The following is a 22,342-nucleotide window of genomic DNA, read 5'->3' as shown; positions in this document are numbered from 1 at the left end:
TATTTTTATGTTTCCATTTGATACCTACAGCTTTGTTGTGTAGTATGAGAGGTTGGAATTATTCTCCACATATTCCAAATAAGGAAATTGAGAATAAGCATGTGACTTCTATCATATTTATTACAAATAAATATTAGAAACAGAAATACAGCTTATATCCTCCAGTGACATACTCAACTATCCTTGACATGGTAGATGTTACCAATTTCAAATCTATTTAAAAGGTAAATTTAGATTGATATTTAAGGGGCAGAGATCATGTTTGTTTCCATAACCTCCAGGAGTGTTGTCGCTGACCTTAACTCTGTCTATTTAAAGCTGTGATAGTAGTCACCTGTTCCCTGTGGTTATATGCAGCATTTGATCCTGTGTCTTCTTCCTTTGTATTGAATTAATTTTGGTCATTTTAAACTTAAGAGTCCCTTAAATCATTCTGTGTTCTTTTATGCTGCTCTGCAAAAATAGTACAGCCTATTTCCTGTTGATTTCTCGAGTGCATGGCCTCTTCTCTCCATCTCTTTAAACCAAGTTCAGTAATGCAGATCTCAAGTGCCTATACATCACACTGTTGCTTTAATATCTCACCGAGTAATAGTTTAACCGTGGCTCAGTCTGATTTATGTTTCTTAGAAGTCACAATCAGACCTCTGTTTGTTTAGTAATTTGTAGGTAGTAATTTTCAAATAAAGAAACTGTGTGATCAGTGGTAAGGCTGACTTCATGTTTAGCCGGGAAGAGTTTGGTCCATAGCCCTCTCCAGTGGTAGCACTCTTTGTCCATTTATATTTTTGAGGTGGTTCCCAAAGCCTTAATAGGAGAAGACTCTCAGTTTGTTGTTTTCAAGCAGTCTTTCATGACCTTCAGATAAAGTCCATTTGCCGTCATTCAGGAATATATTTTCCAGTTTACTCATTTTCTATTCCAAGTTTTTTTTTTCTTTTAAGAGTCTTCATCAACTGACCTCATCAATAATGTGATGATTCATAGTTTAACTCACAGAATCAATTTCTCCCTGAAGCATCTTTCAGGGACAAGCCACTACCACCTCCACAATTTTCTGTAAAGTATCGCCTACGATATAGATAAAAACGTATTTCTTTTCCATGATACAATTCAGTACGCAATGAGCGTATTCCTTTTCAGAGAATAGGTTTCTGTCACCTTCTTGTTCTTCTTGTCAGATAACCTTCATGCTGTCATCTGCCTCAGCATCACTCGGGAACCTATGTTCCTGGGTGAGGTTCAGGCAGAGCTCAGGATGTTGACTGTCTTTGGAGACCCCAGGAGATTCTCCTCAGTTGATTCTAACATGGTGGGACCATGCAACTCAATTTAAGAAACCAGCTCTTGGATACGATTTTCTTAGTAATCCACTTGGAGGGTAGAGAGAACATTGCTTTTTCAAACGGCAGCTGCTCACCAACAGAGAAGCCTCAAACTTCTGGAGCAGCGGTAGGCTGCAGGGGTGAGGGAAAGATACCAGGTCAAGCGGAAGATATTGTAATGAGGGGTTTGTTTGCCTGTGAAATATGCAGAGGTAGAAAAACTGTTCGCTGCTCATGGAGGGAAAGCATTTCTGCAATTTAGATGACATTCTTCTCTGAGGTTGAGCGGGTCAGCTCCTCCTGCGACTTTAGACGTTAGGAATTGCCCGGGACCCAGTCCTGCTGCAGAAGCAGAGCTCCTTGGGGGAAAAGTGCTTTGTTTTTATGCATTGCTGTGCCTTCCCCTGGGTTCGCAGAGAACTCTCTATAAATATGTGTGTGGGAAGAAGCACAGAATACACATCAGCAATAACATTTCTGACACAACTCCCTGAAAGAAATTAGAATATTTTCCATTGGAAAACCCTGCATTTCACGGAAGATTGTATTTCTGAATCATGCAAATAAAGCAGACTGTGCCTCTTTCCTGGGGTCATGAGGAGAATTTGATATGAGAGTAAGGCCCACAATCATTGTGAGTCTCTTCTTTCTTTGATTCCTGCTATAAATGAGAAGATTGGTGATGGAGGTATTCACTGAGGAGGCTTCAGGTCGCCGACAATTGCCATGGGAAGTCAGCTCAGGCATTCGCTGACAGACAGAGAAAAAGCCACAGAACCCACAGATGGCTCAAAGCCATGCTTGCTGCATAACCTGGCAATGACATTGATAATTGAGCATTTCTTGTGCACTACAGAAACTCCTTATTTTTAAAAAGAGGGTCCTTTTATTTTCATTATTTATTCATTTATTTTATTTATTTGTCTTCACTCAAGGATATTTTTTAAAATATATTTTTTAATTGATTTCAGAGAAGAAAGGAGAGGAAGATAGAGATAGAAACATCAATGATGATGAGAGAGAATCATTGATCGGCTGCCTCCTGCATGCCCCCGACTGGGGATTGAGCCTGCAACCCAGGCATGTGCCCTTGGCCAGAATCGAACTTGGGACCCTTCATTCCGAGGCCGACGCTCTATCCACTGAGCCAAACCGGCTAGGGCAGGATATTTTTTCCATTGATCTTTAGAGAGTAGAAGGGAGGGAAGAGAAGGAGGAGAGATAAAGAAACATCGATGTGAGAGACACATGGATTGGTTGCCTTCCATACAACCCCGACCAGGTCCAGGGCAGAACCTACAACTCAGCTATGCCCTTGACCAGGAATCGAACCCATGACCCTTTCGGGTCTGGGGCTCTAATCACTTATCAACACCAGCCAGGGTAAGTTGAATTAAGTATATTAATGGTATATACTCAGATTTCTTATAGGTAGACTTAATATAAAGAAATATTGTTATAAATCATCTGAACTTTTTTGTGTGTGACATGTGTTTGCATTGGCCATGCTCTATTAAGAGTTCAAAATCTGAAAATCTTTTGGAATAGTGAAAGTCAATTCATCCTGAACATTACCAGTGATGGCTGAGACTGGAAATGTTTCTTTCCCAGGCAGCAATGTAAAGTCCGAGTGTACTTTTTACGTTAGTAGTCTTGAAAGTAAAATTTTCAAATGTAAAAGCATGACTCATTCAAATACAGAATAAGTACTTATCAAAGATGTATTTGAATCATTAGGGAAGGAATTAGAAGGATGGTAAAGCTACTCCAAAGAAAATTCAAGAGACCAACTGCATATAGGAATTCAAGAAAGAGTGTTGGGTTACTGGTACTAGGTTAAATACAAATGGTTAGTGTCCATCAGGGCAATAAAAAAACCCCATAACCTTTGGAGATATATTTTCTACCACATAGAAGCCATTTGAATCTCTACTGGGAAAAATATCTACAAATTAACATGTTACTTAACAGATTCTGTAATCAGTAATAAATGGTAAAATCAGACATATATTAATTTTAGAATTAACTAATCTTTAGATGGGGCCTGTTAGAAAATGCTCAGTCTGACACTGAAAAGATGTGAAGTTCTGCCTTTGATGTATTTTTCAGTTTCTCCAATTTCTTGTAACAGTGGTAAGATCACTTTCAAGGGACTCTATATCCATGTTTCCCACCAGCATCCTTGGCGTGTGTGCTAGATGCTGACGATGGGACACTGAATTCAAACGCTGTCTCTCTCTCTTTCTCTCCCTCTCAACAGATTTTTTTTTCAGATAGTTTAAGATTTTTATATCCTTAACTTTATGTGTCTTAGTGTTTTATGATTATTGTTTAAAGTTGTATGTTTTCCATGTATCAGATATGTTGTATATAGCTTTTAAGAAAAATCATCTGAATCATCAGATGATTTAAGAATCATCTGAATATTTTTCTTTTTTGAGAATATATGTATATGTATATGTATATGTATATATATGTATATATTGCATGCATATATAGAATCCTGTACTGGCACTGTACTCACATTCTGAATTATGTTTAGATTTTTCCCCCTGGAGGGTATGATTCACATGCATGTGAATCTGTGATGTGATTGTAGCCAGTTTGTTGATTCCTCTACTTCACTACTTTCTGGCTTACAGGCCCCTTTTTCCAAGGCCAGCCCACCTCATTCATGTTTCCTCCTTCTGAGAGCTAAATTACTGACTGTCCCTGTAGTTGCCCAGCAATCCCCGGAGCTTCCTTTCACGACAATGAAGCAGAGAATGTGTTGGGAGAATGTCCAGGCCTCTTGGAATGAAACGTTTAAGAGTAATTGTCATTTATGAGGACAAGAATTGGATTTGAAGACCACGCAGAGTAGATTATTGATTGCGATCTGCTTTAGAGTCAGGTTACTAGACTTGAGAACTGAGTTTCCCCAACTACCTTAACTAAAGTGACCCCAGTCTTCTTTTAACCTTTATCAGAACACCTGTTATAGTCTATAATCATTTATGAACTTATTTGTTCACTTGGTATTTATTGTCCATCTTCACTGTATGGAAGCCATGGGGCCATGATTGTGTTGATTACTCTTTTTATCTAAGCATCAATCACAGTGCCTCAAATAGGATGAACTAAATAAATATTTATTGAATGAATGCATCAAATTAGTGTTATACCTGTGAAGTAAGAAGGAAATGGGTAAAAGTGAGAGAAAATGGCAGGTAGCTTCAGTTTAAGACACAAAACAATATACCATTGCTTTAGGCATCAATTGTCTGATATGGTTTTCACTTTCATTTTGCTGATGGAAATATTCCAGGCACAAAAGCTTTAGGTGCCATGAAAGGTTAATATGACCATTATAGTGCAATAATAACAATAGTGAAGAAAATTTAAAAACAAAAGAAAAAGTCGACTAAAGTAACACAGACTAAACCTTTCCTGCGGAAAAATTCTCTTGGTAGCTAATCCCAAAAATAGACTTTATCTAAAATAAAACCAATATTACTATGGTTGCCTTTAAGCGATACATTAACTCAGAGATAACTGCATTGCTCTAAATGTGTCCACATTTAATGTCTGTCTTATTGGAATTTTTCTTAATTTATTGTAATCTAATAATCATAGAACACATTATTTGTATTTGACACAGAGTTATGTTTTTACTGTGCACATTTTTTTCAGTGATATAACAAGGAATAATTGTTCAGTTAACATTATTCTTTCCACAAAATGCAATGTTTATTCATGTGCACTTGGTGAATTCTTTAGAAACACATTAGCAAGATGTGGAAATATCAAACCACTGAAATTTCAAAAGATAGCTGTATAGAACAGTTGAAAAAAAATTGGGTGGTGGTGAATATAAATGATTCACATTAAATATTGTGGATAATCTGAATGAAATGCATATTTGGGTATACTACAAGTAACTGTAATACTTTTGTCAAATGAAATAAGAGGAGTAAACTGTAATGCCATTTTTTTGACTGGGAGAAGTTAGCTAGCCAGGTGAAAAATAGCTTCAGATTTTATTGGGTTTTCTTAACCTCTTCATTTATTACATAAATGCATTCTCAAGGGTAATTGCCTTTCAAAAAAATCTTTGACTTGTGAAATGTAGAAAACACTGCTAGGCTTTTTGAGTATTATCAATTCTTTTTTGTGTTTCTTGTTCAGGGTGCAACTGATTTTGACAGATGAACTGTTATGCTACTGGTATAACATGACATCTTTTTTCAGATGAGCTGAATAAGAGTGATCTTGACAATGAGTAGATAAGACACTGTCAGAAAGCTGAACAAACATGTCAATGTCACAGTTATGACACAAATGCAGCAGAACAGCCCTTATAATATCATTAAGTGAATGTCTTTTTAACGACGCCCTTGAAAAGAAAGACAATAGCGCTGCTGTTAAATACTATTACTTAGCCACAAAAATAGTAAAGTAAAACCAAACACAAAGGTCAGTTTAATATTTATTTGAAGTGGCATTTGATGTGTCTGATGTATGTGCGTTTATTTGTATGGGAAATCCTTTATATATGGCAGGCATGAAAGAATTTGGAAATATCAAAACCACTTTTTCAGGAGCTAAAACATTTAACTTTGACATTTCAAGAACACCATTAAAAATACTGATTGTGGAATATGCAAAGTGGATCTATGAATATTGATCATAACCATTTTTCTGATTTTCTTTTTTTATGGGCTGAGAAAGAAGAGCGTTTAATAATATAAACGAAAATTAGAAATATATTTTAAAATGGATTTTGTAAATAGGTTAGTAAAGACTAAAATGGAACCAATCCCAGGTATCAGGAGGGAGTTAGACAAGTGGTGGTTTTATTTTCCCTTATTACGACTGGCTGGGAGCTAAACTATACATGTTTGTGTGATGCTTTCTCTGTACATAGACATTTAAGATGCTTAATGAAAAGCAGGTCTATCCTAGAATGACTTTTAATGTCTTTGTCTCTAGGATCAGAGGTGGTTGATCTGGATGGAAGAAGTTCTCTCCTCTACAGATTTGATCAAAAATCCCCGAGCCCCATAAAGGAGATTATTTCTTTGAAATTTAAAACCATGGAGAGTGATGGGATTCTACTCCACAGGGAAGGGCAAAATGGAGATCACATCACACTGGAACTGAGAAGGGGAAAACTCTTTTTACTTATTAATTCAGGTACCACTGTTTGGTGAAAGGCTTGAAAATCTGGTCATTTAGATATCACTTCAGTAACTTTATGTGTTTATATCTTATAACAATTAAGGCACTTTATTTCTAGATTCAGGGGATTTATATCTACACACACACCCCAGTATTGTACTTTCATTTGAAATGGTTCATATTTTGCAAATTGTGTAAGATCCCCATTCAGAGTTTTTACATAGTGCCAATAGACCTATATAGCTATTTCTTACCATCATGAAGAAGGAGATGGGTCATTAAAAAATATTAAGGTAGTAAAAATAATGAGGTTGTAGGAAAGATAAAATTTATATTGAAAATGTGCATGTGATGGGTAATACTAATAAAAGGAATTAACAGTGGAAGAAATTACAGCAAGGTTGAGAGGATATTCTATTCCACTTCAGGTAAATCCACACGAGTGTTTGGTGTGGAACGCATGGAAGGAGATGGTGATTATTATGAAAGATGGTGACTGATGAAAAGGAAGCTTTTTTTTTTTTTTTTAGACTGGGAATAACAGTGCTTTTGTTTTTCTTTTCTAAGCTGACACTAGACTGCCCTCTCCTCACACCCCGGTCAACCTCACCCTGGGCAGCCTGCTGGACGATCAGCACTGGCACGCGGTGCTCATCCAGCGCGCAGGCAAACTGGTCAACTTCACCGTGGACGAGCACCGGCACCGCTTCCACGCCCAGGGGGAGTTCAGTTACCTGGACCTGGATTCTGAGGTGTGATGTTATGTTTCCGTTGATACAGGTTTGAGGAAGTGTATGGGGTTGAGTCCAGCAAAAGAGAACCCCACTCTCAGAGTGAGTCAAAGTCCTGGAGAACCCTGAGGTGACATAGTGCACAGAAGCAGACTTGGGCATCTTCTACTGAGACTTCATCTTTCTCACAATATGTTAATTTATTATATTTTAATGTTAATTTATTATTATCTAGAGAGAATCTTTTTTACTTGAAATGTGTAATCACAGAATGTCACATGCAAGAAATCTCCAGGAAGAGATCTCTTTGCCACAAGTAAATACAAATTGTGTTGCTTGATTTTTTGTTATAGGGCACCCTGAACTGTGAAGATTTATTGGGAGGATATAGCAAATATTAGATTCATTAATTCATTAGCAATCAATTCAAATGCTTAAGTATCAAAGTGTGCCAGAAATGTATATAAAATGAAATGTGATTGTAATCAGTTACATTATTAAACAGACCAGAGGTGTTTTTATTCATCAACCAATAAATATCAAATCTGGGGGTAATTAGCATTGTGGAAGCCTTATTAAAGTCTAATGTAAATGAGAATTGAGTGCAAATTTGCATAAATTTGTTTTAAAATCTGTATCTTTATTTAAAAAATATCTCTGACAATAACAGTATGACAGTATAGGGTGCTGAAAAATGGATTTATCTGAGCTATTATATATATATATATTAGCAATAATTGCTAATCATAATTATTTAAGCAGATTATCAGAAAATCACTAAACAATATTATTGATGCCATTTTTCTTTCTAAGATCAGCTTTGGAGGGATTCTAGCACCTGGAAAATCAGTGTCATTCTCCCAGAAAAACTTCCACGGGTGTTTAGAAAATCTCTATTATAATGGAGTAGACATCATTGATTTGGCCAAGCGACAAAAGCCACAGATCATCGCTATGGTAAGAGAGCCTTCATGTGAAGGAAGGGGTAAAACTACACGGCTTTTCACATGATGAAATTACTCTATTTGATAAGCTATTTTAGACCTTACTCTTATTATTTTAAAGCTTTTCTCTGCTTGGCAATATGCCTATAAGGGATTAATTCTATCTAAAGGAATTACAATTCACAAGGCATATTATTTTATTTCATATGAAATAGAGCAGGGTGTGTGTTTTTTTCAGTTGATCATTTTGTTGCAATATTATTACTCCCAGGAGACTATTTTCTTCTGCTCTGTAATTTCCTTAATAAGATGTTCCCTGACAAACTCTCTAAACAAGCATACTGACTTCCTGGAATCAGATAACATCCATGTATATTAGAGAGGCATTTGAAAAACATGTATTTTGCCATGGTCATTCATAACAAATAAAAGAAGCTAATTGGCTGTGACAACATCGCATCTGCCAATCTGTCCCAGTAGCAGTGCTGGCCAGGCTACACTGTGTTCTAATTCTATGGAAATATGGCAGGTTTAAAGGCAAGCATATAGGTCAGGTTGATCTGGGAAAGCAGTGTCACTGCGTTTTATGAACAAGAGATCTGCTTTAGGACTTGGAGTTTAACAGTTGTCTGAGGAGCTGGAACGTGGAGCCCGTGTCGGGAAGAGGAGTTGTGAGGGAGCGCCAGGGAGAGCTGGCACCAGCGTCTGTGGTCATCCTCCACTGTGCACCATCACACACGCCAAAGCCCTGGAGGAAAATGGCCAGCACTTCACGTCCCACTCAGATATCACGCAAGCTCCCTGTTCGGCTAACTTTTAACCAGAACAGACAAGAAAGGGGATTCTTTGAAATGTGGTGTCCAGTTTAACCAGCTTGATGATTGAAAAGTGTACACACATATCCATCTGAATCTGTTTCTTTACTTGCAAGTTTCAAAGCACATCATAGGCATATTTATTGTATACAAAATGTTTCATCCCTAATTCTCTGTGGGAATTAGTAGCATTTATATGAGTAGAACATCCAGCAAATTTTTTTAAACTTATTGATTTCAGAGAGAGAGAGAGAGAGGAAGGGAGGGGGAGAGAAAAAAATCCATTTGATGTTCCACTTATTTATGCATCCATTGGTTGATTCCTGTACGTGCCCTGACCGGGGATCAAATCCAAAACCTTGGCATATTGGAGTGACGTTCTAACCAACTGAGCTTCCTGGCCAGGGTTCCACTGAAATTTTAAAAAAATGTTGTTGTTTTATAATTAGGAAAGTGGTTTAAAAGGAAAATAAAATATTGTAGGTAGGTGTGTTTAATTGGCAAAATGAGTTTTCAGAAACTCCTCATGCAGCTAACACCCACTTTTCACGGGCAAGAGGATTTGCTGCTTGCAGGGGACAGGCAGCTGTCCATGAAGCATGAGACCAAACTGCAGCTGGTAAATGTTTCCATTTTGACTAGGTTTGTTCATTGTGTAATTGCCTTTACATTATAGGCCAGTGTAGTCTACTTTGCAGTTTTTGTTTTTCATTCTTTGGGACAAGATATTTGCAACAATAAAAGCTAATTCACTTTTAACAGAATCACAATATAACCAAAAACTTTTGTTTAACCAAGACTAAGTGGTTAAATTCCAATGTGTATTCTTCTAAATAAAATTTATTTTATTGACTTTTCAATTCTGTATTTGGAAAATTTACTAAGGATCATTTTCAGGAAAAATAAAAACATTTATCTTCATTTCTGAAGCATGTTGAAGAACATGCTTAATTCTTTCTAAATTATTCAGACCATAAGATTTTTTAAATGCTTAAATATATATATATATATATATATATATATATATATATACATGTATATGTGTGTATATATATACATATATATATTTTACTCGAGTAGCAAAATAATTTTTCAGATAGTATTTTAATAAAAATTTATGTATTATAATGTATCCTGAAGATCTATTTTAAAACCATTGGATGACAAATACCTGTAAATCTGATGAGAAGGCATAGTGATAAAGAAAAAAACAAATAGTTAAAAAAAGGAATGTAAGTAGTGCCTTGAACATTGTAGTGCCCAATGTAAAACCTTCAGAGAAGAAGGAAAAATGAAAAATAGGCAGAAGATATGCAGACCACTCTGAGGAAAGCAAGTCGAAAAGAACAATGAATCATGAAAAATGCTCAGATTCACTGCTACTCAGATCAATGAAAAATAACTAAGAATGATATATTGCTTTGACATTTTTGCCATTGAATTTGTACAAATTTAAAAGGTCTATGATACCTATTTCTGCCAAGGATGTGGGGAAAAGGACATCCTCATTTACTACAGGTAGAAGTGTGGAGTATTTTAACTTTATCTTTTTGAAAAAGAAGCTGAAACTATTTATTAAAACATCTAGGTACCTGCAGTTCTGTACTTAGAATCTTCTTCACACAGTTATTTATGACAACGTTGTTGGGAGAAGCAAAACCTGGACACAAAGAGCACGCACATTAACAGGAAAACAATTGAGTATAATATGGACCACTCACATACTAAATAAAAAGAAGGAATTTGGCTTATGTCAGATAACTCAAAAGGATTTCCACAAGGTATATTTTAGTGATAAAATTATGCTATAGCCCTAGCCAGTTTTTCTCAGTGGTTAGAGCTTCGGCCCATGGACTAAAGGGTCACAGGTTTGATTCCAGTCAGGGGCATGTACCTCGGTTGCAGGCTGAAACCCCAGCTTTAGTTGGGGTGGGTGTGGGAGGCAACCAATCACTGTACCTCTCTCACATCAATGTTTCTCTCTCTTAAAATCAATGGGGAAAAATATCCTCAGGTGATGACTAACAAAAGAAAAAAAAATCATGATAAAGTAAGTGGTTCCTACTTTTGTAAAACAAATAATGCCCAGTGTGTAGGTATATGCATTCAACACATGTAGGCTATCCTCTACCCCGAAATGTATACGTACACTATGAATAGTTATAAATACATTTTATTTTCAAAATTGAACTACCAACTGTTAAAGTGTGTATACAGTTTTGGGACACCCTGTATATAAGTGTTTATGTATGTACTAGTATAATTGAACATACAGCCGAAACTCTGTTTCAATGGGAACAGAGAAACATATGGAAAGAAAAACAGTAGCTTGCTAAATTGGTTATATTATGGGATGGATTTGAAGCCAAAGGCAGCAAGGGGGTGAAATAAGCGGAAAGGAAAAGTCAAGTAAAAGATAAAAACAAAGCGTTGGCTTAAGTAATGTTTATTGAATTAAATCCAAGTAGGTCAGATGGCGTGAAAGTTGAGAGATGGGCAGAAAAGGATTTCACCTAGAAAAACCCAGGGAAAGATTTGCAGGATTGTAATCACTGGGTTCGCATGTTTGACAAGAATCTGAATTTTCACCTGGATAGTAATTTGTTGTTTTACTTGGAGGATAATTTGAGATTGATACATAGCCTTTGTGACTATTTCAGCTTCTATTCCTAATGTGATGAACACATCCTTAAAGCTTTTTCTTTGACTTTATTGCAGGGAAATGTGTCTTTTTCCTGCTCACAACCCCAGTCTGTGCCTGTGACTTTTCTCAGCCCCAGGAGTTACTTAGCACTGCCAGGCTCTTCCAGGGAGGACGAGGTTGCTGCTGCTTTCCAATTTCGAACCTGGAATAATGCGGGGCTTCTGCTATTCAGTGAACTTCAGCTGGTTTCGGGGGGCCTCTTCCTCTTTCTTAATGATGGAAAACTTAAGCTGAATCTCTACCAGCCAGGAAAATTACCCAGTGACATCACAGCAGGTAATAAGTATGTACCTGTGGGAATGTGTATGCATTTGAAAGATTTCCTTATTCCTCCATCTCTTCTCCATAAAATTTTATACGTAACCAAAAAATTAATATTTGCTTAATACATGAATACGTGAGTTAATAAGATAACCGGTACTCTTCCTTAGAGGAACTTGATTGTCATTTTTTTTAAAATATGGCTCTACACTAACAGTTCTTATGAACCCAAAGATACTTAGTGGGAATAAAAATTTCCTTCTATGACCCTCTCGCCCACTCTAGAAAAATCCACATATGCTGAGAAAATGTGTTTGGGGATAAATGTAAAAAACTTTGAAATGGACCCAAAAGTTTACTGGGTGTCTTCAGTGGAAACCAGGCATTGTCTAATGTAGCTATTAGACTTCCCTGGTCTGTGAGAGAAAGGGGGAGGTTTTTCTTGGGTCTATATGGTATCTCTACATTAGTATGGTGAGGCCTAAATACTAAGTCAAAGTAACTTTACTTGCTGATGCATTCTGTACAGAGTTGGATATGTTTGGGGAGGATGAAAAGATTCATGCAAAGTTCCTCATTTGGGCACCAAAAGGAGTTCTCTGTGCTTCTAGGCAATACGGTATCATCATAATGATTCGAAGTAATATAATTAAAGAGATGATATGAGTGTCTGGAAAATTAATGTCTAATTTAGGTCAGTGCTTTCGGTGAAGGATATTTTTGTCTCTTCATTAAAATTATGTAGTTTTTGACAAGGGATCTCCATTACATTTTCATATATATGGAGTAATGTTTGAGCCAAGCTACTGGAGGTCACATTGGGATAAACTGCTTCATCAATTTAATAAATGATCTTTAAAAACATTTTAAAGATGCCAATGTACTACATTAACTCTGACCAAAATTAATAAGCTATGACTGGGAGAGGAAAAATAAAGTTAAAATGTAATCGAAAACTACATACATGGAAAAGTATACAAATGGATACACGAATGTGTAGTCTTTATCTTTTTTATTGTTCATCTATCAGTGCAGTTTAAATGTGGGAGCTGAAAATTCAATATGAATGATAATTTTTGAGAGATACTATGCTGTGACCTTTTAATGCAATGCTTAAAATGTGGTATATTTGCAGGCTTGACAAAGGGAATGAATCAGTGTCATATTAATAATTAGTAGGTTCTCTAAAATGAGGACCTAAAAATGTAAGCCTGCCATTAACGTGTAGTTTATTGTGATTTATTTGACATCCGCAGAAGTGGTTATATTCATAGCCTAATTTTCAACATTTTAAATAAACTGCTTCAGAACAATGCAACTGTAGTGAGCCCCTTGAAGCTCGTTCATTTCTAAACACTTTACAGGCATGTCTATTTAATAAATTACTAGGTGTAAATCTATAAAGAATACCTTGAATGTTGTAAAAGTCGCTAAAGTAATGTTTAAAACCATATGCAATACAATCTATTATTATATCACATGACTTGGTGAGATTGTTTCCATAGCTAATAATATGGAGCCTATACTAAACATGATTGTCAGTATGAAAAATTGTTACACTTTTCCCTGTTGGTATTGCTCAGTGGTTGAGCGTCGACCCATGAACCAGGAGGTCACAGTTCGATCCCCAGAAGGGGGCGTGTGGGAGGCAGCCATTCGATGATTCTCTCTCATCATTGATGTTTCTCTCTTCCTCTCCCTTCCTCTCCCTGAAATCAATAAAAACATATTTTAAAAATTTGTTACACCTCATATAATAAAAGCAGGCCTTTACTTACCAACTCCCCCACTCCCTTTTTTTCTAATTTCTTTAAAAATGTTAATTTTTGCTAGTTTCACTGTTATGTTTGAAAGTAGACTATCTTTAGTAGACTAAACTGGGTGGGTGGCCAGTTTATTCTCACATAGGGAAAGACTTTCCACTTATGTTTCATAAGTACAATCTTCAATAATTAAATTAGTTATCAAAACATATTATAATGGGTCTTTAAAGAGAATTAGTTACTTACTGGTAGATTTGTATCATATTATGCTAAATATTCCCATTATAAAAGGGTAGCTTGATTTTTCTTAGCTATTGGAGATATAAATTACTAATTGTTCATGTTTTAAAAACTCACAGTTTTATCTTTTACAATGGAATAAACATTAAATTGTGTTGAGGAAGAACTGAATTGTGCAAGTGTTTGAATTACCAGCCTACATTTTTAATTCAGTTTTGCCAATTGTCATTTGGAATTCTTTGAAAATATTATGTCAGCCTATATCATTTTTGAAATATTGAAGCTATCTATCATATTGATCCAAATCATAAAACATATGAGCAATACTACATAGTCCTTCATGAAAAACTACTTTCAGTCTTTGTCACTTTTATAGATGTCAAAGCAAAAATCATTCAGATGGCATCCCAGACCCAGTGAACAATACTTTATATATTGTTATGTTGTATTGTTAGTTATTTGTCCTATTTAAAACAAATTCTTTATTGTCAAGTTTGAGATTTCTGCTATGAGTTTAGCATTTCTGCCGCTGCTTTTGCCTGGCGGTGGACATCAGGCCTATGAACACGCTTCTGGCTCTCATGGTTGGCTGGCAGCGGCAGGCTTGCAGTGTATGAGAGGTTTCTGCATTTTTCCCGTCCCACGTATCCGCAATTCCAGTGGCCCTGGCGGTGGAGCAGCCCTCTTGATTTGCCTCACCTGGGGAAGCCTTTAATTTTCTTTCATCCCCCTTCTTCCTTTTTGCTGTTGGTATATTCCTACCCTTTCAGATTGTGACCCTGTGACACCCTTAAACTCCCACTTTTCCCTAAAGTGATGAGTGGCAGTGACCTCCATGTTTTCTTTCATGGTGGCAGGAGCTATGTGGAGGCGTGGATCTCTCCTCCTGGTTAGTGCACATAGCAGCGGATGCGGGAATTTCTGGCCCTGGGTCAGAGCTCTGAAAGACATTGGGAAGCAGGCAGAACACTTCAGCTGGTCCTTGAGTAATGGCCTCTCTATAATTGCCTTTTGCACCTTTGCAAAGAGCCTACCTCATACAGCAGGCTTCTTTTTTCTTTATACATTATACTCCCTGGATGCCTATTATAGTCTTATGAGAGAGTGATGGTGGCTAAGCTGTCACAATATTTCTGTAGCAATTTAAGAGTGCTACCAGAAGATTATATACGAGGAGCTGATATAAATCTTTTTCTTCTGGCTGTATTTTGTGTGTTCACACAGGTTTGGGCCTGAGAAAGTGAGAAAAAGAGAGAAGTGTGCCCGGGAGAGAGAGAGAGGACAAGGGAGATAGTAAGAAGGAGAGAGAGAGAAAAGAGGAGGAAGAGGAGGAGGAGGGCAAAGGGATGGAGAAGAGGAAAAAGAGAATAGGAAAGGAGAGAAAGAAGAGGGAGAGATTTCTGGTAAACAATCCTATTCTCTGATTGCCTTCCATTTATTACTCCATTCTTCTGTTGTTCCATTGGGAATTGTCAATGCTTTCCACCCAAAGACCACAGTAATCACACAAGTTGGGTTTATTGCTTATTGCAACAAGAACACACACCCTGGGAAACCACCGGTGTCTAAATAAAAAGGTGTGAAAGGTGATTTATTATTGGATTTTAGGTTGTGTTAACCGATTTGGGAGACATTCCAAGGAAGTAGAGAATTGCTCTAGATTAAAAGCTGCCAGGTAGTGAGGGTGATTGTATGAATAGGTATCTTTGTAAATTTTATCTAGAAGGATGGCGGTATGCAATAAGGCTAACAGAAAAAAAAATTAGTTGCCAATGATATTATCCAGGAGTGGAAGTTTGGTATTTTTGTGGTTTTCACAGTAGCTTTGATAAGATTATAGAGTAGTTTTGATTAGTTTTGGTCCCATTTTATTGGTGCCACACAGTAACTTTGTCCGATATTGACGTTCTGAGATTATGTTCAACAGGAGAAGCCGAGGCCAAGCTCTGCATGCGGGCCAGCTGCCCATCCCACCAGGGCCTCGGAGAGTGCCAGGCCAGTTCCCAGCTGTTAGCAGGTGCTTTTCTCTTTCTCAAAGTTACTTATTTAACATGAGCGAATAGGTAAAGGGACCACAGGTCCTGCAGGCAGAGGAGTGTGGGTTTGGGAATCAGCTCCCCAGATGGATGCTACCTTGGGTGACTAGTTTATGTTCCTCAAGCCTCATTTCTCCATATTTAAATGAGAATAATAATAACAGTGTTGAAGACTAAATGACACAATCACATAAAGCACACAGTACCAGTTATTAATAGTTCAATAAAACTGTTATTATTATTATATTATTATACTAACAACACCCCCCTCCCCAGACTCAAAAATTATAAGCGGTGGGAGCAGTGTACTGGAATTAGCATTTAGTTACCTAACATCACAAATAAGAAAAAGTACAGATTCTATTTCTCCTCCTCCTTTCCCTCTTCGCAAGCTTTTGGACGGGGCTCACTTCTCGTTCCACTTAAAAATGGGAAGGAATAATATACTTTAAAAAAATAGAATCTGATTTAAAAAATGATCCTTTTCATTATGCATAGTTAGGTGAAATGAATTAAACAGGTCCTTCATTATAATTTGAGTGATAAATCCCAATGGCAGATAATAAGTCTCTTTATCACAAGTGAATGATGTCTGTCACCAGTGAGGCTCGAGAATCGCTTTCTGAAGTTTCCCCTGCAAACATTGCATGGCTTCCTAACCTGCCGGCTGGGTGGATAGATGCACTGCACTGTGTCAGATAACAGAGTGGGCTGTCCCAACAGTTTTTTGTTCTTAATTTAAATTGGTTTCCATGTGGACAAAAGAAATTCCTGAGCCTCTGACTTAATCCTGTTGTGTGCCTAACCTAGCAGTTACCTGGAGCAATGCTACTCACAGTGGGGGAGACCCCACTAGAACTGGCTCAGTGCAATGCTTGTTACCAGGATGGGTATAAAAACCGAGATGGCCCTGGCTGGTTTCACTCGGCCCTTAGAGCATCGGCCTAAGAACCAAAGATTTGCACGTTTGATTCCCAGCCAAGGGCACATACCTTGGTTGCAGATTTGTCCCTGGCCCCTGTCTGGGCATGTGCAGGAGACCGCCAATCCATGTGTCTCTCTCACGTTGATGTTTCTCTCTCTCCCCTCGCCCTCCCCCTCATCTCCCTTTCTTCCCCTCTTTCTATAAAGTCAATGGAAAAAATATCCTCAGATGAGAATGAAAAAAAAATAAGATGAAGCTCTTAGAAACTGCTGTAGCAGTAAGATATTGCTGTACCATCTAAGCACATGGTCATTGGGCATGTGTTATATACATCCTCTATTTAATTTTTCAGCCATTCATTGTGGTTGCATTTTGTATAAGTATCAATCTGCAGTACATAGGGAAAGAAAATGCTCATCACCACAGGTAGTTTGAGAAGCACTGTCCCGGACCAACAGAGAGCCTAAAATGAAATAACAAGAGTAAAGTCATGTACACAGGCACACCCATGCTTTGAGAAAAGATGAAGGAGACACGTGGTGGGACAGGAAGAGAGGGAAGGGTGCGTGTGACGCAAAACTCACACAAGGGTTTTCACTCTGAATGTGTCCTCTTGGGGGGAAGCTCTGGATGACAAATCTAGGGCACTTGGTTTTAGCCCAAGCTCATACCATCAGGGAGTATATAACTATTCAGCTGTCTATTTCAGAGTCTACTCTTAGCAAATATATCTAAAAGTATCTAACCTGTGTTCTTCAGTTTTCAGGTCTTTCTCATTATCCTTTACAAAGCAAACCAGAGTTGAGTCTTTGAAACTCTGTTTTGCTTCATGGATGTAAAGTAAAAATGAGCTTTGATGCCTAGGGTGGAATTTACATTCTACTAAGTGAGTCCAGAGCAAAGAGCTTAATCGCCTAAGGGAGCTTCTATGCATTTTCTGTCTGAAAGCTTGTGGTCGAAAATAGCTTGGTAAATAGTGCACATATTATCAAGAAGAGAGACCCATGACCTTTGGGTTTAATAGGGTACTTATATTTTCATTTACTAATTTGATCTGCAGGATCATACAGAGTTGACCATCAGTGGATGTAAAACTTACTGTTAAATCCACAACAAAGGTGCTCTAAATTCCACCTGTCTGCTGAGTATTCAACCTCAGAGACTTAATTCCCTCTAAGAGGCAAAGTCTCATAGATTCATGACACTGGGGACTGTCTTAGGAGGGACCAGAGATTGTTATTTAGAGGCAATAAGAAAACTTTGGTTAAAGCAGTATTGTATTGTATTTATAAACTTTGTTAATACAGGAAATTATTTAAAAATGAATATATGCCCTAACTGGTTTGGCTCAATGGATAGAGCGTCGGCCTGCAGACTCAAGGGTCCCAGGTTCAATTCCGGCCAAGGGCATGTACCTTGGTTGCAGGCACATACCCAGTAGGGAGTGTGCAGGAGGCAGCTGATTGATGTTTCTCTCTCATCGATGTTTCTAACTCTCTATCCCTCTCCCTTCCTCTCTCTAAAAAAATGAATAAAATAAAAAAATGAATATAAACCACCACAATTTAACTTCATACAAAAATTTCTTTCTATTTGTAGGGCTATTTCCTTTTGGTCCTTTCCCTTATTTATACAAAAATTAGAACTATAATTATCATGGTATATAGAGAGTTGAGTCTCATTCCCAATAGTTATGTCCTATGAAGTTGATATGAAACCAGATTAGCAAACACTGAACCATTGCCCCCAGGGCCTCTGGTCACAACATTTTTGTTAACCCATCATACATTATCATTTTTATGTGGGATTCTGTGTAAAGACACCTTATTGATTCATTAACATTGAACAAATAGCCAACAGCAAGGTAACTTATGCCTGAATGAAGCTTATGTAGCACACATATGATGTGAAAGTACATCATAGCCTTCGTGTACTTAGGAACACTGGATAGCATTTCATCACTTGGCTCGGGGTCTTTTAAACATTAAGATCATCAACAAAAGCATAAAAATGTGAGAAGACATATTTATGTCAGAGAGCTGAAACTAGAAGCCAACCTTTCTGACTTCAGCGGTGAACACGTGCATCAGTCTCTGCTCTGTCCTTCTGTGAATGCCTCCAAAAGTGCCCTGAGTGTTGATTTCGGGATTATACATAAATCACAGCAAGTGGGTGAAACAGCAAAGGTGGAATCTGCAAAATATGAGGCTCAACTGTGTAAATATGGTTTTGCATACTGTTTGATTTTTTAACTTTTCATTATACTAGTAAATTTTCAATATTCATTATAGTTTCTTCAAATATTTTGTAATGATTAGATTAATAAATTAATTAATACATTTTGCTAAATATTCTATATACTATCATAATAGGTAAAAAGTGTTAAAAAGCAGATAAATTATTTTATTGGGTATAACCTCGAATTTTCAAAAATATCTGGGATCTTCCAAAACCCCTCCCTATTAAAGCTGAATTACATGATGGAAACTGAAAATTGGTCCATGCCAGATAATTGAAAGATTTTAACCATTAGGATTGTCCAAATATGGAAATGTTGTTTTCTCTATTGAGGCCCTAAGAAAGGAAGGTAATAATGCACATTTCCCCCATAGAGGGTGCTATTTCCCACTTGCCTCCTTTTCCTTTCTGTTTCCTTTTAGTAATAGACTAGAGGCCCAATACACGAAATTCATGCATGGGTAGGGTCTCTAGGCCTGGCCAGCGATCAGGGCCGATCTCTGGGGTGACCGGTGGGGTGATGGGGGGTGGGGCCCACTGACACCAGTCTTGGCCGGCCTGGTGCCACCAGCTTGCTGGCCCTGGCCCCCACCACCGCTGCCAGTTGCCTCCCTCTATGGGGTGACTGGCAGGGCGATTGGGGGGCCCCCACTGGCACCCGCCTTGGCTGGCCTGGGGCCTGTGGGCTGGGGACAGCTCTTGCATTGAGCATCTGCCCCCTGGTGGTCAGTGTGTGTCGTAGCAACCTGTCATTCCACTGGTCTTTCAGCAGTTCAGTCGATTTGCATATTAGGCTTTTATTATATAGGATGTGAGTTGTACTTGATCGAGTGATGTGTATATTGCTGTTTCTCACCAACTCTTCCTACTGTTCCTCACCAACTGTTTATATTGTTCACTGTTGAGACATAACTCTTTTAACTGATTTTATCTCTCCTAGGTGTTGGACTAAATGATGGACAGTGGCATTCCATCTCCATATCTGCCAGGAGGAATCACCTGAGTGTGGTGGTGGATGGCCAGGTGGCCTCTGCTGCTGCATCTCTGGGGCCTGAGCAGGTTTATTCAGGTGGCACCTATTATTTTGGAGGTAAGAGAAGAGGTTGGGCTCCTGGGCAGTTGAACCATATTTTCAGTTACTAGCCCCTTGTCTTGGTGATGTCATCTTGTTTCACCTCATGTCAATGCTATGGAATAATGTCTCATTTTCTTTGAACATGGAAATGTTGAGTGGATCAAGATGACAAACTATGACCTAAAAATTTCCTTTGAGGTGAACTTACTTATATTTACAGTTTCTACAATGAGATTGATTGAAATTGGGCCATCTTCTTCAGTTCTTATTTTCTTTCTTTTAAGTTTTTTTTTAAAAATAATGTATTTTTATTGATTTCAGAGAGGAAGGGAGGGGGGAGAGAGAGATAGAAACATCAATTATGATGAGAGAGAATCATTTGAGCCACTGCTTCTTGCACACCCCCAACTGGGGATTGAGCGTGCAACCCAGGCATGTGTCCTTGACCGGAATCGAACCCGGGACCTCCTGATTCAGCCACTTGAACCATGCTGGCTGGGCTTCAGTTCTTATTTTCAAGCTTTGTTATATTTTCTTATATGTCTTTTTTCTGAAGTATTTTCCTGATTGTTCCTCTTAGCATCTTCAGAGCATCCTTATTGCTTTTCTACTGCCCAGTATGGAAGGGCAATGTTATGCCAATGGACAAAATAATCTAACTTAATTAGTTATAAAAACCTCTTCTCAATGCTAAGTAATAATGCAATAACTGATACATTTGGTGAAATTTGAGCATTAGCCTTCAACGCCAGGCCATCTCTCTCAGAGAACAAATGAAGCATTTACTTATCCAGTGGATGTTTGATTCAACTAAAAACTTGGAAAGGAAAGCTTGGAAATGGAAATGCATCTTTAGCACTGAAAATTAAAATAAAATGTTATTTTCCTTTAGAAAGATAAAGTTGTAAAACTATTAGGCTTATTTCTAACGTGACTTGAGGTGTTTTTTTTTCTTGTTGTTATTTTAAATTTTAATTGTTACTTCTGTCTAGAATCATTCTTGAATTTGATGGATAATATATATTTATTATATATAGATAAAATACAAATTCCATTCTGAAAATTGACAGTAAGCATGACTCATTCGTCTGATATTAAGAACAAACAAAACCCCTACATAATCTATTATTGTGAAAGGCAGCATACTGCCAACAATCTTAAAAGATATAATTTCTTCCTTTAATAAGATCTATATATTTCTGAACCAAGTTGTTCATAAAACCTGATGGAATATATGATGATTGTCAGGTAATCCATAGGAACATATTCCTTTAAGAGATGGTAAAATACATAACACCAACTTAACCAAGAGCTTTTACTTCAAAGAAAAAGATTTAGAAGCACTAACAGAGATAAGGAGAAAAAGAACAAGCATATTATCAAATGTTGCAAAAAAAAAAAAGAGATAAAAGTAATAGGCTGGATGAAAGTGTAAATCATGAAAATGGAATCATCATTCTTAAAGTATTTTATGTCCATGTTCAGATTTAACAATGCCTACCTATTTTTTTGTAGAAAGTTTCTATTGTTTTTATTCATACCCATAATATTTTATAGTGAAATAGATCCCATGTGTGCTCAGATTGCTTTTGGTGTGATGTATATGATATACACCATTATAATTAAATAAACTTTGAATTTGTGAATAGTTTTAGATTTACTGAAAAGTTGCAAAGATGTACAGGGACTTCCCATATGCCCACACCCAGTTTCCTCTGTTGTTCACATCTTACATAGTATATACAATTTAAAGGCTCCTGATGATTTTTTTTTTTTTTTTGAAAATACACATTTACACATGCATTTTCCAGCTTAAGGAAGATAATATCACCAACACCCATTTGTCCTTCCAGGATCATATCCCTTCATGTCTTGAATTTGGGGTTATTCTTTCCCTTCTGATCTTTATGATTTGACATCTATTAAGATGTTTCTAACTTTTTGAAGAATGCACTGTGGAAGCTTCCATAGTAAAATTCTAACTTCGGCACTTTAAAAAGATCACCAGTCTTAAGTTTACTTAGGTATCTCTGTTTACTCAGTCATCTTCTCAATCTGTTTTCTTCAGTACCAGAATATGTTTGATCCTGGCATGAAGTTCTAGTCACTAAATACACCCCCTGCC

The 22,342-nt window shown here is 37.3% G+C and overlaps 1 protein-coding gene across 1 annotated transcript in view; it reads left to right on the top strand.

Moving 5' to 3' along the window:
* CNTNAP4 (contactin associated protein family member 4) overlaps nucleotides 1-22,342 on the top strand; it is a 239,836-nt gene that overhangs the window by 139,426 nt on the left and 78,068 nt on the right. The window contains exons 5-9 of the mRNA XM_070398223.1: nucleotides 6,297-6,500; nucleotides 7,053-7,237; nucleotides 8,030-8,173; nucleotides 11,694-11,955; nucleotides 20,083-20,232. Coding sequence (XP_070254324.1) covers nucleotides 6,297-6,500; nucleotides 7,053-7,237; nucleotides 8,030-8,173; nucleotides 11,694-11,955; nucleotides 20,083-20,232 — 945 coding nt within the window. The remainder of the gene's footprint in view (nucleotides 1-6,296; nucleotides 6,501-7,052; nucleotides 7,238-8,029; nucleotides 8,174-11,693; nucleotides 11,956-20,082; nucleotides 20,233-22,342) is intronic.

Source organism: Myotis yumanensis, unplaced genomic scaffold (assembly GCF_028538775.1).
Source record: "Myotis yumanensis isolate MYYU_CA2020_CCGP unplaced genomic scaffold, mMyoYum1.0.hap1 SCAF_18, whole genome shotgun sequence".
In the NCBI taxonomy this organism is placed as follows: domain Eukaryota; kingdom Metazoa; phylum Chordata; class Mammalia; order Chiroptera; family Vespertilionidae; genus Myotis; species Myotis yumanensis.
This window is presented reverse-complemented; position numbering and strand designations above follow the sequence as displayed.